The 17,443-nt window shown below is 48.8% G+C and overlaps 1 protein-coding gene across 7 annotated transcripts in view; it reads left to right on the top strand.

Annotated features, from left to right (window-relative positions):
- RHBDF1 (rhomboid 5 homolog 1) overlaps window positions 1-17,443 on the top strand; it is a 104,404-nt gene that overhangs the window by 72,590 nt on the left and 14,371 nt on the right. For all 7 annotated transcript variants that reach the window (XM_050968148.1, XM_050968151.1, XM_050968150.1 and 4 more), the window contains 8 exons: window positions 446-568; window positions 746-906; window positions 10,305-10,556; window positions 11,646-11,757; window positions 13,094-13,168; window positions 13,948-14,109; window positions 15,764-15,864; window positions 17,205-17,268. In XM_050968148.1, the coding sequence (XP_050824105.1) occupies window positions 446-568; window positions 746-906; window positions 10,305-10,556; window positions 11,646-11,757; window positions 13,094-13,168; window positions 13,948-14,109; window positions 15,764-15,864; window positions 17,205-17,268 (1,050 nt within the window). The remainder of the gene's footprint in view (window positions 1-445; window positions 569-745; window positions 907-10,304; window positions 10,557-11,645; window positions 11,758-13,093; window positions 13,169-13,947; window positions 14,110-15,763; window positions 15,865-17,204; window positions 17,269-17,443) is intronic.

The following is a 17,443-nucleotide window of genomic DNA, read 5'->3' as shown; positions in this document are numbered from 1 at the left end:
AGATTACCTGTAAGGTTTACAAAGACCTGCCAAGAGTCTGTCATTCTGAGTGCTTCAAAGCTGACAACAACCAGGCTCAGATGTTCTTTACAAAATTTGGTTAGTAGTAGGTAAGCTCTAGGCTCTGATTGGATGAGAAGTTTGGAAAAGCTATGCTCTGAATGGCTCTGATGGTCCTTTGTAAGAAGCACATTAGAACATTCGTATACTGCAGAAGGCACCATTTAGCTCAGTTGAAAGGGATGGTGCTGTCATCTTGGAAATACTGGTATGTGGAATTCACAAGTCTCACTAGAAGGGTGTCAGGTGGCTGGTGGATCTGCTGCACTTAGTTTGGTGACTCCCTGACACAGCTAAGCACCTGAAGAAGCAAGGTCTTCAGAACTGTTAAGTGTTTGTGGGGTCAAATTTCTTTGTGACTGAATGCTATTCCCTTCTCTTCCAGGGCCGTTCTGTGAAGGACAGTACCCTGAGGAGGGCTCAGCGGCGCAGCTTCACCCCAGCTAGTTTCTTGGAGGAGGACACAGTGGATTTCCCAGATGAGTTGGACACCTCGTTTTTTGCTCGGGTAAGGGGAGCAGTGCTGGCTTTGTCCCGGTAGCTGAAGGCTGTAAGAACGCTATCACCCAGCAGTATGCGTGGGCTCAAGGGAGAGGTGCCGCTTCTGCCAGAGCTTCCTTTTTAGTTACTTTGCTCTAATAAGTCACCGGAATGTCTTTGACAGGACTTATGTTTCTTTGCCCAGGAAGGAGTCCTTCATGAGGAGCTCTCTACGTACCCCGATGAAGTGTTTGAATCTCCGTCTGAAGCTGCGATCAAGGACTCTGAGGTGAAACCCCAGGATCAGGCTGATCTAACAGGAGGTGCCTTAGACAAAAATGAACTTGAAAGAAGCCACCTGATGCTGTGAGTATCTTCCTGACAGTTGGCAGAATCTAATCCATGGTCCCGAATGTGGGAAAGGGAGGACATTTCACACCACAGGTTTGAAAGGCCTTAGCCACCATTGCTCATGGTGAAGACAAGCCCAGAGGAGCCAGTGTCTCTGCTGCTGCTGCTGGTACTCCTCGGAATGGATCTGATACACAGGCCTGACTTGTGCAAAGATTGATACCTCAACTCAGCTGACTAAGCTGAGCTCAGTGCAGGCCCAGAGCAGCAGAGCACACAGATTCTTGCCTAGTGCTAAATACCAGCCCTCTTGTTGAAGGCCTTGAATGGAAAGGCTGAGAGGCTGCTTAGGCGACTGCCCTCAGTATTCCTATCTGTTTGGGAGGAGAATCCCCAAGGCTGCTGTGCAGTCTGTGTGATACCCCCTCTGTTTATCCCATACCTGAAATCTTGTTTACCTAAGAAACAGCCTCCGACTTCAGAGAGCAGTTGACAATTGGTGCATATGAGAAGCTAACTCTGCTAACTTACCTCCAGTCAGCACAACAGCATGATGAATTTGGGCCCCTGCACATCTTGTTTATGATGCTGTATCATTCTTAAGGGGAAACAAAGGCCAGTTTAAGTGGGTTATATGAGTGCCGAGAACACAGAATATGGCAAAAATATAGTGTGTGAATGTCAGTCCTCTAAGGTATTGGCATGAGGACTGGTAGGTAGAATGGCTACCCCTAGCCATATTCACTATGAATTGTCCTGCTCAAATGCTGTGGAGTGATATTACACTAATTTGAAACCAAGCAAGTGGAAGACTTGGTGCTTGGAGATCATGATGCATGGGTGGAATCTTGTGTCTTCAGTTTCCTCTTAAACATAAGAATGGCCATATTGGGTCAGACCAATTGTCCATGTAGCTAATATCCTGTCTTCCAACAGTGACTGGTGCCAGACACTTCTATTTATTGAGTGATCTATCCCTGTCATCCAATCCCAGCTTCTGGCAATGAGCGGTTTAGGGACACCCAGAGCATGGGTCCCTGACCGTCTTGGCTAATAGCCATTGATGGACCTGGCCTCCATGAACTTATCTAATTCCTTTTTGAACACAGTTACGCTTTTCAACATCTCCTGGCAATGAGTTCTACATGTTGACTGTGCGTTGTGTAAAGACGTACTTCCTGCTGTTTGTTTCCTGCTGCCTATTAATTTCATTGGGTGATCCCTGCTTCTTGTGTTATGTAAAGGGGAAAATAACACTTTCTTATTGATTTTCTCCACACCATTCATGATTTTATAGACCTCTATCATATCCCCTCTTTGTCATCTCTTTTCTAACTGAACAGTTGCAGTCTTTTTAATCTCTCCTCATATGGAAGCTGTTCCATACCCATAATCATTTTTGTTGCTCTTCTCTGTATCTTTTCGAATTCTAATATATCTTTTTTTGAGATGGGGCAACCAGAACTGCACACGGTATTCAAGGTGTGGGTGTAGCTTAGATTTCTATAATGGCATTGTGATATTTTCTGTTTTATTGTCTATCCCTTTCCTAATGGTTCCTAACATTCTGGTTAACTTTTTTGACTGCCGCTGCACATTGACTAAACGTTTTTAGAGTACTATCCACAATGACTTAAGATCTGTCTTGAGTTGTAAAGGCTAATTTAGACCCTATCATTTTGTATATGTAGTTGGGATTATGTTTTCCAATGTGCATTACTTTGCATTTATCAGCTTGAATTTCATCTGCTGTTTTGTTGCCCTGTCACCTAGTTTTGCAAGATCCCTTTCTAACTCTTCCCAGTCTGCTTTGAATTTAACTATTTTTAGTTATGTATCATCTGCAAACTTTGCCGTGTCACTGTTTACCCCTTTTCCCAAATCATTTATGAATATGTTGAACAGCACTGGTCCCAGTACAGATCCCTGGAGGACCCTGATATTCACCTCTCTCCACTGTGAATACTAACCATTTATTCCTACCCTTTGTTTCCTATCTTTTAACCAGTTACTGACCATGAGAGGACCTTCCCTTTTATCCCATGACTGCTTACTTTGATTAAAAGCCTTCGGTGAGAGACCTTGTCAAAGGTTTTCTGAAAGTCCAAGTACACTATATCCACTGGATCACCATTGTCCACATGTTTGTTGACACCCTCAAAGAAATCTAATAGATGGGTGAGGCATGATTTCCCTTTACAAAAGCCATGCTGACTCTTTCCCAATGTATCATATTCATCTATGTGTCTGATTAATTCTGTTTTTTTACTATAGTTTCAATTTATTTGCCTGGTGCTGAAATTAGACTTACTGGCCTGTAATTGACAGGATCACCTCTGGAGCATTTTTAAAAAATGGGCATTACCTTAGCTATCCACCAGTCATCTGGTACAGAAGTTGATTTAAGCGCTAGGCTACATACCACCGTTAGTAGTTCTGCAATTTCATATTTGAGTTCCTTCAGAAGTCTTGGGTGAATATCCCTGGTCCTGGTGACTTATTACCATTTAATTTATCAATTTGTTCCAAAACCTTCTCTATTGATACCTGAGTCTGGGACAATTTCTCAGATTCATAACCTAAAAAGAAAGTTTGTGTGGGAATCTCCCTCACATCATTTGCAGTGAAGCTCGATGTAGAGATTTCATTTAGCTTCTCTGCAACAGCTTTATCTTCTTTGAGTGCTTCTTAAGCACTTCCGTCAACCAGTGGCCCCCCTGATTATGTGGCAAGCTTCCTGCTTCTGATGTACTTACAAAAACTAACAGCAATTTTTAAATCTTTTGCTAGTTGGTTCAAATTTTTTTTGGACTACCTAATTATACTTTTAGTCTTGACTTGCCAGAATTTATGGTCCTTTCTGTTTTCCTCAGTATTATTTGATTTCCAGTTTTTAAAAGATGCCTTTTTGTCTCTAACCGCTTCTTTTACTCTGTTTAGGCGTGGTGGCATTTTTTGGGTCCTCTTCCCTTTTTATATATTTTTTTAATTTGGGGGTATACATATAGTTTGAGCCTCTATTATGGTGTTTTTAAAAAGTTTCCATGCAGCTTGTGGGCGTTTCACTCTTGTGACTGTTCCTTTTAGTAACAGCTTCCTCACACTAGCAAGAAATCAAACTATGTCATTTCCTTTTGTTTCCTGATAAGGCAGAGCCTCCCTGAGTAACTGGCACCTCACACTGGCAGAGGGCAGCCTTGTTCTTGGCTCTATGAGTTTACCAGGGTGTGAATGCACAGCAGACATGGGGAAGGACCTTGTCGTGGTTCTGCTGCTCACAATCCATCTCATTGTGCTAACGCTTTCCCTCATCATGTTCTTGAGAATGTTACCAGCTATGACACAGATGCTGGAAGTAATACTGGGAGTTTGCCACATTTCCAATGAGAATGAGACCCAATTTTTGGGCAAAAGCTAATCCCCAGTGTTTCAATTTTTATATCATTTTAATGGTTTTATTTATCAAAGCAAAAATGATTTCATTCAAACTCTAGGGAACTGTATCAAACTATTGAAGGTGTCAGTTCAGGGAGTCAGGTATGCACCTGGTCATAAACCAAATCAGAGATTTCATAGCAGGTAATTTTGAGGGCAGTGCCTCTCTAAAGACACATAGAAACACCTCAAACTCCCAAGAGTCAAAGAGGTGTTCAAGGCTAGGCTACAGGTCAAATGTGAATCCATATTGCTTATTGAGGAGAATGACTTTCCAAGTGACACGTAACGCAGTCTTCTTCTCAGTGTGTCTTGGAAGAGTTTGTATCTAATCATTCATACGCTGAGCATCCCCGAAGGTTACAAAGATTGTTTTATTAAATTTCTTTTAAGCATTTAAAACGTCATCTGTTATGCTCTGCAACACAGAAACTAACCTACAAACACAGAGGAAAGTTTGGGGGTGTTATTTGTGCACTTATTAATTTTATGTGGATTCTTTCTTTCCCTAATGCACACTCTAAAAGAGTTGAGCATTCACAATATTCACTAACCACCACACCACAACTAAGTGATGTGGTGGGCAATGAATCCCCACTGGACACAGTCTGATACTACTGGCAGCCACAACAGTCACTTGAAGATACCAAAGAACATAAAGCCACCCTAAGCCCATGCTCTGTTGTGCTGGATTTCCAGGAACCAGTTACGAGATTTCCTAGGGCTGTGCTCAGTTTCTTCTTCGAGTGCTGGCCCCTATGTGTCATCCCCTGTGGATATGCATGCGCTGCAAATGCATCTGAGACCAGAGAGTTCTTGCAAGCAGTGTCCATTGGCCTATGCCTTTGCCATCCTCATGCTCCACTGCAAGGCCATAAGAGGCTGTGCACACCAAATGCCTCTAAAGTACCTTCTTATTGCCTCCTAGCCTGACTCAGAATCTCCAGTGTCTGGAGCTTCTCCCTTCTCTTCAGCCTCATCCTTGTCTTCAAAACTGTAAATATGTCAAAGATTTTACTGTTTCAGCTCTGCATTGTAGCTATTGTTAATGGGTTTTATTAGTATAGTTAGTGAGTAGTTTAAATCTCCTTCCTGGGGAACCTCCTGCCTCCCCAGTACAGGAATTAGATGATGCCCAGAATACCGGTATTTTGAAACAATGTCTCCTGTCACTGCTCCTTTTTGGTCAGCAATGACCACCAGTGATACCTGTACTGCCTCGGAGAAGTGCATATCTCCACCAAGTGCAATATGTGCCGCTCCTTCCCCGGCCGGACCCAGAACTCCAACTTAAAAAGCACCTCGTGGAGAAAGCTTTGTGGCCTGAGTCGGACCCAGGCTGTGGGCCCCACTGTATGTCGACCAGACCCATTGAAGAGCATGCCTCTTAATACAAGGCCTGACATAGGAGCAGGAAAGAGCAAGGCCAGGGACCCTTTGACAGATTCTCCATGAGAGCAGGGAACTATCTCATAAGCACAAGAGCAGAGTCCACTCTGAAGAGTTTTGATCCCTCCCCAAGACTCCTCCGCTGACACATCCGTCAGAATGGTGGTTCTACAGGCAGCCATGCTACCTGCATCCTCACCATCTCCTCCTCTCTGAGTGCTGCTTGCCAGTCACCCACAGTGGAAGATACACAGGGAACAGTGCTTGAAGAAAGGGAATTTACTTTGTGGTAGCAGGAGTTCTTCGAGATGTGGGGCCCTTATAGGTATTCGACTACCCACCCTCCTTCCCCTCTGCCTCAGATCATGTCTGCATTCACAGGAGAAAAGGAACTGGAGAGACATCTGTCCACACCACCGCTTATATCCTCGATGTGGAGCGCAATGGTGGCAAAGGCATAGGCACCGACCAACTGACACTGTTTGCAAGAATTCTCCAATCTGAGGTGCCTGGTGCACAGGTGGTGTTACATTCTGGGGTGCAGTGCAGATCAGTGAGGGGCCTGCCTGGAACGCCCTGCTGCTGTGGCTTACAGCCTGGACATCAGCAGACGAACACACAGGTCTGTATGCTGTGCATCCCTGGAGCAGCGACTCTGACTCCGACAGTCTGCCTACAGCACAACAGCCCTACCGTGGCTTCCAGCAACCTGGGTTGCTACTTGCAAGGTGATCTCAATGCACTCCAAATCCCAAATTTTCCCAGAACTGCGTGCCCTGAAGTGTCCAGCACTCTCCTGAGAAGAAATAAGGTTTGTTTGCTTCTTTAACGAGACAAAAGCACCTTACAGTATATTAACTTAACTGGGAGAGATACACCCTTCCCTTCAAACACAGCACTGAGTTGGTTTTTAAGGGAAGAAACAAACAAACCAAAAACAAATTTATTAACAGTAGGACAAAGGTTATGTGATGCCAAGTAAAAGAAATTACAAGCAAAGACAAGTGAAAACACGCATCTAAAGTTTAATACTTAATCTAGCAAGGTACAGGCTTTGTTAAAGATGGCTTCTCTCACCAGTTATTCTTCTTTCCAGCCATGGTTGACTTTTTTCCTCAGTCAAGGCCTTCCACAAAAGCAAAAGAGGGTGACGACTTTTGTCTTCCTAGATGAAAGGTCTTGGCCTAAGCAGGTTTCTCACCTATATTCAGTTTCCAGTGGCTTCAACCCCTCCTTGGTTGAAGGGCCCATCTTTTTCAGTTTGCAGAGCTCTGGCCCCTTTGTCTGTCTGGTGATGGATGCCAAAGATGACTTCTGTCCTTACTTATATCTTCCAAAGTTCAATGACTTTATTTAGAGAGGCAACATAAGATACTACAAGAATGTAAGAATGGCCATACTGGATCAGATCAATGGTTCATCTAGCCCAGTATCCTGTCTTCAGACAGTGGCCAGTGCCAGATGCTTCAAAGGGAATGAACAGAACAGGGCAATTATAGAAAAATCCATCACTGTTGTCTACTCCCATCTTCTGGCAGTCAGAGACTCAGGGACACTCAGAGCAAGGGGTTGCATCCCTGACCATTGATGGACCTATCCTCCATGAACTTATTCGGTTCTTCCTTGAACCCATTTATACTTTTGGCCTTTACAACATTCCCTGGCAACAAGTTCCCCAGGTTGACTGTGTGTTGTGTGAGGAAGTACTTCCTTTTGTTTGTTTAAAACCTGCTGCCTATTAATTTCTGTTCCACACTGATAAGGCCTCAGTTGGAGTATTGTGTCCAGTTCTGGGTGCTAGATTTGAAGAAGGATGTGGACAAATTGGAGAAAGTCCAGAGAAGAGCAACAACAATGATTAAAGGTCTAGAAAGCATGACCTATGAGGAAAAGTTGGAAAAACTAGATTTGTTTAGAGTGAAGAAGAGAAGGGGGTTGGGGGGGAATAAAAATTTTCAAGTACATAAAAGGTTGTTACAAGGAGGAGGGTGAAAAATTGTTCTTTTTAACTTCTGAGAACAGGAGAAGAAGCAATGGGCTTAAATTGCAGCAAAGTGAGATTTAAGTTGGACATTAGGAAAAACTTACTATCAGGGTAGTTAAGCACTGGAACAAATTGCCTAGGGAAGCTGTGGAATTTCTGTCATTGGAGGTTATTAAGAACAGGTTAGACAAACAACTGTCAGGCATAGTTTAGTTATTACGTACTCCTGCCTTGAGTGCAGGGGACTGGATTAGATGACCTCTTGAAATCCCTTCCAGTCCTACACTTCTATGATTCACTGGGTGACCTCTGGTTCTATGTGAAGGGGTAAATAGCATTTCCTTAGTCATTTTTTCCACACCATTCATGATTTTATAGATCTCTGTCATACCCCCCTTTTAGTCATCTCTTTTCCAAGCTCAACTGTCCCAGTCTTATGAATCTCTCCTCATATGGAAGTGGTTCCATATCTCCAATTATTTTGTTGCCCTTCTCTGTATTTTTCCAATTGTATCTAGTCTATCTTTTCTGAGATGGGACAACCAGAATTGCACACGGTATTCAAGGTGTGAGTGTACCATGGGTTTCACTAGTGGCATTATGATAGTTACTGTCTTATTATCTGTCCCTTTCCTAATGATTTCTAACATTCTGGTTAGCTTCTTTGACTGTCGCTGCACATTGAGCAGATGTTTTCAGAGAACTATCCACAATGACTCCAAGATCTCTTTCTTTAGTAGTAACAGCTAATTTAGACCCCATCATTTTGTTTGTATAGTTGGGATTATGTTTTCCAATGTGCATTACTTTGCATTTATCAACACTGAATTTCATCTGCCATTTTGTTGCCCAGTCATCTAGTTTTCTGAGATCCATTTGTAACTCTTTGCAGTCACCTTTGAACATAACTATCTCAAGTGATTTTGTATCATCTGCAAACTTTGCCCGTCACTGTTTATCCCTTTTTCCAGACCATTTATGAATACATTGAACTACACTGGTCCTAGTACAGATCCCTGGAGGATCCCACTATTTACCTCTCTCCACTGTGAAAACTGACCCTTTGTCTCCCATCTTTTAATCAGCTACTGACCCATGAGAGGGCCTTCCCTCCTATTCTATGACTGCTTACTTTGCGTAAGAACCTTCGGTGAGGGACCTTGCAAAGCTTTCTGAAATCCAAATACATTATATCCATGGGATCACCCTCGTCCACGTGTTTGTTGACCTCTTCAAAGAATTCTAATAGATGGATGAGGCATGATTTCCCTTTACAAAAGCCATGTTGACTCTTCCCCAACATATCATGTTCATCTATATGTCGGATAATTCTCTTCTTTACTGTGGTTCAACCACTTTGCTTGGTACTGAAGTTATGCTTACTGGCCTGTAATTGCCAGGATATCCTCTGGAGCCTGTTTTTAGGAATTGGAGTCACATTAGCTGTCTGTCAGTCATCTGGTACATAAGCTAATTTAAGTGATAGGTTACATATCACAGTCAGGATGACTTCAAGGTCTTTCTTTCCTGTGGGCTTCCCATCCTCCTGCTGATTTCTGTGTAAATGGGGCTTCCATTGTTTTTGGTCACACCTTGCTTAATTTCATTGGGGACAGGTAGATAGCTGCCTTTCCCCTGTCCGGGAGAGATTTTGTTTCTCCCTTTGGTCACAGACTGTAAAACACAGTATCAGTGAATATTTGTAATTTTCATATAGTGTTAATGCAGATATTTCTCAGTGATATTAATCGCCAGTGTCAGGAGCAGGGCAGGGGACAGGGCATTGGACACGTAGGTAATGCAGAGGATAGGATGTCTGGGAGGTGGGACGGGTGGAGTGGAGGAGGGGGGCAGACGGTGCTGGAGACAGGGCTTTAGAGAGGGTGGGGGTTGGGATGTCAGGGAGGTGGTGTGGGTGTGGCCAGGGCAGGGATGTTGGGGAGGTCAGGGGTTGGGGAGATGGGGTGGAGGATGGAGCATTTGAGAGGTGGGGGTGGGGGATGGGGAGGCAGGGCTGGAGTGTTGGGTAGATGAGGCAGACTGGGTGGCAGCACAAGGAGTGGGTGTTGGGGAAGTGGAGCAGGGGATGGAGCTGGGGTGGCAGGGCTGTACGAGTGGAGTAGGAGATGGGGTGGGCGGTGCGGGGGAAGAGGCATTGGGATGGAGTGGGCGGGACATTGGGGGGATGGAGCATCAGGGAGATAGGGTGGGGGATAAGGGGGCGGGGTGTGGGTACTGAGATGGGAGGGGGCTTGGGTGCAAAGCCAAGAAGAGAAGGGTTTTCCTGTGCAATCTAGCATTTCCCCCACTCCATTTTCCCTGTAGATGTTCTGGGGGTTGAGCTTTCAGATTGTTAGGAAGACCTGGGATCCCTGTGCCAAGTGCTCAGTTACATGCCCCAACCAGCTTCTGACAATGAAGCTTGATTGGTTCTTGGATCTGTAGTTCCAAGGAGCTAATGGCTGGGATAGGAAGGAGCCCTCCTGCGCCTCGCTCTGCCGTCCTGTCCCCCTCTCTGACACTGTGGCCATAGCCCAGGGAATGACCTTTGCTCCCTGCCGCACTCTGCAGAAGCAAAGCATTGCTGTCCTGCTTTGTGTTCCAGTCCCCTGGAGCGAGGCTGGAGGAAACAGAAGGAAGGGACCCCACCCCAGCCCAAGGTTCGCTTACGGCAGGAAGTGGTGAGTGTGAGCCCACAGCGACGTGGCCAGCGCATCGCCGTTCCAGTCAGAAAGCTCTTTGCCAAGGAGAAGAGGCCGTATGGACTGGGCATGGTGGGCAAGCTGACCAACCGCACCTACCGCAAGCGCATAGACAGCTACGTGAAACGGCAGATCGAGGACATGGATGACCACAGGTGAGAGGAGTGAGCCCCTTTTCTGCAAAAATTGCTGGAAGAGGCTGCAATGAGCTGGTTAGCGTGTCCCCTGCTGGGTGGGATGCATCTCATTTGCTGCAAATACATGTGTGACACTTGCCGAGTGAGACATGCATCCACAGTGGGAATTTGTGTATTCCTTGAACCCCTATACTCAACACATTTCCTTGGTCCCCAGGGGAACAGTCCTGCCATGGGCACCCTGGAGCCTGCATGGCTTTGGCAGCCCAGCCAGAGCCGGCTCTACAGTTTTCGCTGCCGCAAGCAGGGCCGAATTGCTGCTGGACAGCGGGGGCAGTCCCTGTGCCCTTATGGTGGCAGGCGCATTTCCACGGTGGCGGCAATTGAGTGGCAGCTTCTGTGTTTAGCTGAAGCCGCCATGGACAGCTAAACATAGAAGCTGTTGGCGAATTGCTGCCACCGTGGAAACGGGCCTGCCGTCCGAATGGCACACAGACTGCCCCCGCTGTCCGCGGCGGCAATTCGGTGCGCTGCTTTGGGGCGAAAACACAGGGACTGCCGCCCCTTGTAGAATGCCGTCCCAAGCACCATCTTGGAATGCTGATGCCTGGAGCTGGCCCTGAGCCCAGCACATCTGCTACTCTGCCCAGACCCACCCGCCTTATTAGCCAGATGGATTGGGAAATTGAGACATCTCCTTTTAGCTCCTCCCTGGTGCATTTTTTAAGTCACAAAATGAATTTAGGCTTCAGGCCTGACATTTTGTGTCACTGAAACTTTTTGTACAAATGTTCATAAGAAGTGAATACGGCAGGGTGTGACCCCGGGTTCTAATCCTCCCTCTCTCCAAACCATTTCCTCCAGTCTTGTCCCAGCTCTGATCGACTTGTGCCTGGTCCTCTGTACTAATGAAAACCAGAAAAGACCATTGCCCACCTGTGCATGGGGCCCAGACATTACAGAGCACAGCAAAGCTCCTTGCTGATTGAAGGGCCTGTGAATTAGCAGGAGTTTTTCTTATGCTCCATGAGCAAAGACACATCCAGAAAATATTAACATGATCTTGTTCCTGGCTCTGATCTGTGATTGTCTCCATCTTCTGCCTAGGCCTTTCTTCACCTACTGGGTCACCTTTGTGCATTCGCTCATCACAATCCTTGCTGTGTGTATCTATGGCATTGCCCCTGTGGGGTTTTCTCAACATGAAACTGTAGATTCAGTGAGTAAATCCTCTGCCGATCGGTATGAATTGTGATTCTTTCTCAGTGGTTGTTTGTTACCAGAGTCCCTGATCTCTCCCCACATTGTGTAACTTGTCAGTGGGTTTCCTGCCAAAGGCCAATAGCTGGAAGCCACATGTGCTCGCCTGAGGGGCTGGGCATGCACACGCACACCTACAGGCTTATGCACCTGCCCATGTTCACACCTGCAGCCACACAGCGCACATGCATTCACAAACACATCTGCAGACTTGTAAATTCCCCGCTGTGCAGAGTCCTGGCTGATTTTCAAGGGCAGCACATTGCCTGAGCAGACAAACCTGCCTGTTGGGCTTGCCTGCCTGTGAGCTTTGGCTTCCTGCCATTAGCACTGAGTGATGGGAGACAAGCCCATCAGAGCTGGTAATATCTGCATCTGTCATATAGCAGCAACGTGGCTCTGTTCAGCCTGAGGAGCAGGGTCCTGGCAGCCTGTTGGCCCCTGCAGCACGGGTTAGAAGGGAGGTGTCTGAATGGAATCCTAGGCTGGGGTCTGGGCAGGGCTGGGATTCAGCCAGGACTCCTGGATGACATCTTATAGTGTCTTGAGGTATTAAGGCAGGGGTCTCAAACTCAGTTTACCTTAGGGCCAGTGCCAGTCTTCAAATCCTCCCAGCGGGCCAATGTCACTCATGCTGCCTAAAACTCCGCCCTCACCTGCCTAAGGCTCTGGGAGGGAGTTTGTGTGGGGGAAGAGGTCTGGGGTAGGGGATTTGGGTGCAGGCTCTGGGAGGGAGTTTGGGTGCAGAAGGGGTGAGAGGTTGGGCTCTGGAAGGGAGTTTGGATGAGGGAGAAGGTCTTGGGTGCAGGCTCTGGGCTGGGGCAGGGGGGAGGTGCAGGAGGAGGCGATGTGGTGCAGGCTCTGGGAGAGAATTTGGGGGCTGGGGTGTGGGGAGGGGGTGCAGGCTCTGGGAGGGAGTTTGGAGTCAGGAGTGGGTATGTGGGAAAGGGGTGGGGTACAGGCTCTGGGAGGAAGTTTGGGAGGGGGAGGGGGTGGGAGTGCAGGCTCTGAGAGGGGGTCGGGGGTGCAGTGCTTACGTGGGGCTCTGGGCGGGCTGGGGGGGCCTCTGCGCGCTGCTTCCCCCAGGGCTGCAGGGAGGGGCCGGCAGCCATTGAAGTGAGCAGGCAGACACCGCTCAGCTCTGTTGTGCTGCCACGCCCCTGGGGTGGGGAGCACCTGGGGGCAGCAGGTGGGGCCAAGGGAGAGACCTGCCCCTTTTTACCATTGCTCCTGCGCCCTGTGGTGCCCCACTGTCTATGTGGTTCAGAGGGGGCTGCTGCTTTCTTGTCTTGCAGGTCCTGATGAACAGGGGGATTTATGAAAACGTCAAATATGTTCAACAAGAAAACTTCTGGATTGGCCCCAGCTCGGTGAGTCCCACCAGCTCGGATTGGGTCCCTGGGGCTGGGGTGGATAGTGCACCCACACCTCCGTCCAAGGGGTGGGGCAGCTCTGCTGTTTCCGCATAGAGCATGAGTCTGGCGCAAGGGCCTGACCAGCCAGGGCCGTGTCCAGTAACACTCAAGTCCCATGATTAGTGATTTGTGTTCTGACATGCTCCCTTGTGGGCTTGCGGCCTGGCCCAGCCAAGTTTTTCAGGATCCCATTAGAGTGGCATTGCCTGCACTGGGTGCCCCTGTAAAATGGGCTCATTCCCTGCTTAGGGAGGCATGTGGTGTGTCTCCAATGGGGCCTGCCTTCTGCTGTTTGGCACTTTGCAGCTTGGCCAGGGGAATGCCCTGCTCTAGATCTGCCTCTGCCTCTGTGGGGTACGAGCTGGGACATGTCAAGCCCTGTAGGGGTCAGTGCAACCGAAGTGGCTGCCCTAACTGGTGCTTTCCCCTTCACTGGCACCAGCATGAGGGGGATCTTGCACAAACGATCCTTGTTGTGTGAGACTGACATCACCTGTTTGGCATCATGTTTTATGTGTGAATATTGCTAGTTGTGCCCAGCCCCTTGCCTTCCCCATCCATCTCTGCCTGACTTGACTTGCCAGAGGCAGTGGCTGCCCAGCCTCCCGCTGCTTCCCTTTTTCCCTGGATCCCTTGCTGCCAAGCCTTTTCCTTCCCTCTTCCCCCGGAACTCTGCCTGCCCCCATGGCCCCTGTGTGACCCTCAGCTGAGCTCCTAGCCCTGTCTCTTTCCAGGAGGCCCTGATCCACTTGGGGGCGAAGTTCTCACCATGCATGAGGCAGGACCAGCAGGTGCATAACTTCATCAGTGCCATGCGAGAGAAGGAGAAGCACTCGGCCTGCTGCGTGCGCAATGACAAGTCAGGCTGCGTGCAGACCTCGGAGGAGGAGTGCTCTGTGAGTGCCCCCACTGTAACCCACTCACAGCACTGCACAGCTCCCCTCCCTCACTGCTCATCATCATGCTGCAGATGAGACCCCCTAGGCCAGTCTCCCTGCCTGCCTGGCAGCTGTGACACCTCCAGCCTCCCTGTCCAGTTGGTGTGGACCTCTGCAGCCTCCCACATATCCGGGTCTTGTATTCATGTAGATGGAATAAATGGGCCCAAAGAGTCCAAGGCACTAACATGAGCCAGATACTGCCCATTAACAGTTCAACAAGGTTCAGGGTTTGGGGGACACAGACTTCCGCCTGCTTAATATCATGGCAAACACACCACTGTGCATCCCATGACCTTATTAAGATGCAGAAAAGAGAAAACAGTTTAAAACATTTGAAATGTAATTCTAACAACTTCTGTTGTTCCCTTTTCCTCTAGCTGGGAAGAGTTTTTAGAAGGTGAAAAAACCCTTGTTTTAGAGTGTCTTAGATGGTATCAAAGCAGGTAATAACTGTCCTTTTGAGGAACAGAGAAGTCAGCTGAGCTGGGCTCAAGCTGCTGTTGTGGAAGTCTGATCCCCTTTCCTGGAAGGCAATACAGGATACACACACACAAAGGGGAGAGCAAAGACAAAAACTGCAGCTTCTGGCACTGGTGCTGCCTCACTTGGAGCCTTGCTACTGCAGAAACAGGTGCAGCACACGGTCTGATCAGCCACGCTGAGACCTGGCAAACGTATACTAGTATCTTGTTCAGGGCACTGCTTTTAGCTGCCTTTTTGGTCACAGGCTTATGTAAGTGTTGCAAAATATACAGTCTTGGCTGCTAAGGCAGACGGGTTAGACAGAAGGGAAAAGAAGAGGGATAGGAAAGGGAAGAAATGAGGTGTGGAAGGAAAGAGAGACAAGAGGTGTGTGTGATAGTCTCACCTCCCAGGAGGCATCTGGGATTTAGCTGAAGGCTGTGGAGGTGTTGATGTGAGCTGGGTCTCTCTGACTCAGTCTGGTCAGGGCACCTCTCAGGATCAGGATGACAAAGGCCCAACTGTGTCCTGGTGCATCCCGGGGTCCCAGAATGGGGGAGTGGCAGCCATAATAGTAAAGCTCACTCCTTCTGGGCCACCTGTCTCCCACCCAGCTGTTGTCAGCTTCTTGATTTTTGCCCCCTGCAGTGTTTTTTTAAGGACCCCCCAAAAGGGAGTGGTGAACGAAATAACCTGTCGCTTCATTATTTTGTTCAACAATTAGACCTAATTTCTTTCACACCAATTTTGGTCCATTGATTTCTAGTCTCGCACGTCTCGTTTAACAAACATGATCTTAACACAGTCCTTGAGTTATATTAATAGGCCTCTTTGTTTGGACTAATTCGGTCTGCCTCCCTCCCTTTCAGACCTTTCCCCCACACCACTTATTGTTATTGCTTGTTGGAGCAGTTTGTAAACTTTCCTTCACTTTTCTCAGCTGAGCTCACAATCAGGCTAAGTTTGTAGGCTGGTTGTCAAAAGTCTCTGTACTCAGCATGTGTGACCCCATCTCATTCTGATCCCCCAGCCCCCTGCTCAGTCACTGTGACCCTACCCCCAGATTGTCTCTGCGAATGCCTCTGCCTCCTAGAGCTCCTGGGCCCTGTGGTGATCAGTCATGCCTCCTCTGCTCTCTCCTGCACAGTCCACCCTGGCCGTGTGGGTGAAGTGGCCCCACCACTCCAGCACGCCAACATTGGCAGGAGGCAAGAGACAGTTTGGATCTGTTTGTCACCAGGATCCCAGGTAGGCACTGCCTGGCTCAGGCCTAGCTCAGCCTCTCTGCCTGGTGAGCGCCAGGGGCTGCTATGTCTGTGCAACAAGACAGAGGACTTGTGGTGTGGAGCTGGGTGGGATTGCTCATTATCCTGGGCTTCTTAAGGAAGTAGAAGCTGTTTGGAGAATGGGCCAGGCAAGGGGAGTGGATCCATAGCTGGGGAAGGAGACTGCTCTGGGCCTTGAGCGGAGGAAGGAGCATGATGAGGTTCTGATACATTCATATACCATGGGGCAAACTGCTGGACACAGGTGAGGGCACAGTGTCACTGGGTAGAGGTGGGGAAGGGGGTGTGGAGTGTCAATGGGCAGGGAACAGGGCACAGGGTGAGGGCTGTGGGGGAGGGTGGTGCTACTCAGAGACCAATTGGATACTTGGTCTGATTTCTGCTCCCTCTCCCCTCGGGCATTGCTGTCTGCTTGTAGCCTGTGCTTGATGCTTTCCCTGAGCCCCTAGCAGCGTCCAGGCAGGGAGCTCCTGTGTGCCTGGCTCAGAACTGCTGGAATTCACCCTGCTGAGCCATCCCATCCCACACTGCCCCTGCCCTGCTCTGCATGCCATCCCCTACTCTGCAATCTCCCTGCCTTCCTAGCTGCTTTCTGCCACAGCACGGGCCCCACCTGCATGCAGCTCTGTGACTAGCAAATACCACAGAAGCCCACAGTCCATGGGAGTCAACCCAGCTGGCCTGTCACTTCCCCTCCTATGGCTCCACTCTGCCCTCTGTTGGAGCCATGTATTTCCCTGGAGCATCCGGACTCCTGAGAATCTCTCTGGGACTCCCTGTGCAGGGGGAAATGTGCACTGGGGGATCGCTGGCAGCTGGGTGTGGGGCTGGCCCTGCGTGGAGAGGAGTCTGATAGCTGGCAGACAGGGCAGAGCTTGGGTGCTCTGTCAGGTAACTGGCCAGCCAGCTCGCTGCTTGGCAAGTGGCCCAGATGCTGGATTCGGTAGAATCAGCAAATGCACCTGGAAGTCGAGGTGTGCCCCTTCAAGTGACTGCACTTCAGTCAGTCAGTCTGCATCACAGCACCGTGACAAGTGCTCTCAGTACGGAGGCCATGGTCCCTGTGACACAATACTGCTAATGGCCGCTTGGACAATCTGACCCTGAGCGATCTCTGACCCAGCCTAAGCTGTCCTCAGCTCTATCCTACAGACATTGCACATGAGCTTGGAGGAAACCTTGGGGATTGTGGCAGCAGTGTGGTGCTGTGGCTCCTGGGAAATGGGGGTTCTCCTCCCTGGCCTGTGCCTGTCTGCTGCTGCCTGGTTTGTCCAGCTGATCTGTTGGATTTTGTTGCCTCAGGGTTTGTGAGCAGCCAGCATCGATGGATCCCCATGAATGGCCTGATGACATCACCAAGTGGCCGGTGAGCATTGCTAGAGTCACCGTAGGGGGCAGGGAGTTGCAGGCCACGGTTGGCACAGATGGTGCTGAGCACTCCAGCCAGACAGCTGCCCAAGGAACAGAGGTGCTGGAGATGGCCTTAGCCCAATATCTTTCACCTCATCACCATAGAGATGCTTTGCACATCCTCTACTGAC

This window comes from Gopherus flavomarginatus, chromosome 9 (genome assembly GCF_025201925.1).
Source record: "Gopherus flavomarginatus isolate rGopFla2 chromosome 9, rGopFla2.mat.asm, whole genome shotgun sequence".
NCBI lineage: Eukaryota > Metazoa > Chordata > Testudines > Testudinidae > Gopherus > Gopherus flavomarginatus.
The sequence above is the reverse complement of the archived record's forward strand: the minus strand, read 5'-3'. Positions and strand labels throughout refer to the sequence as shown.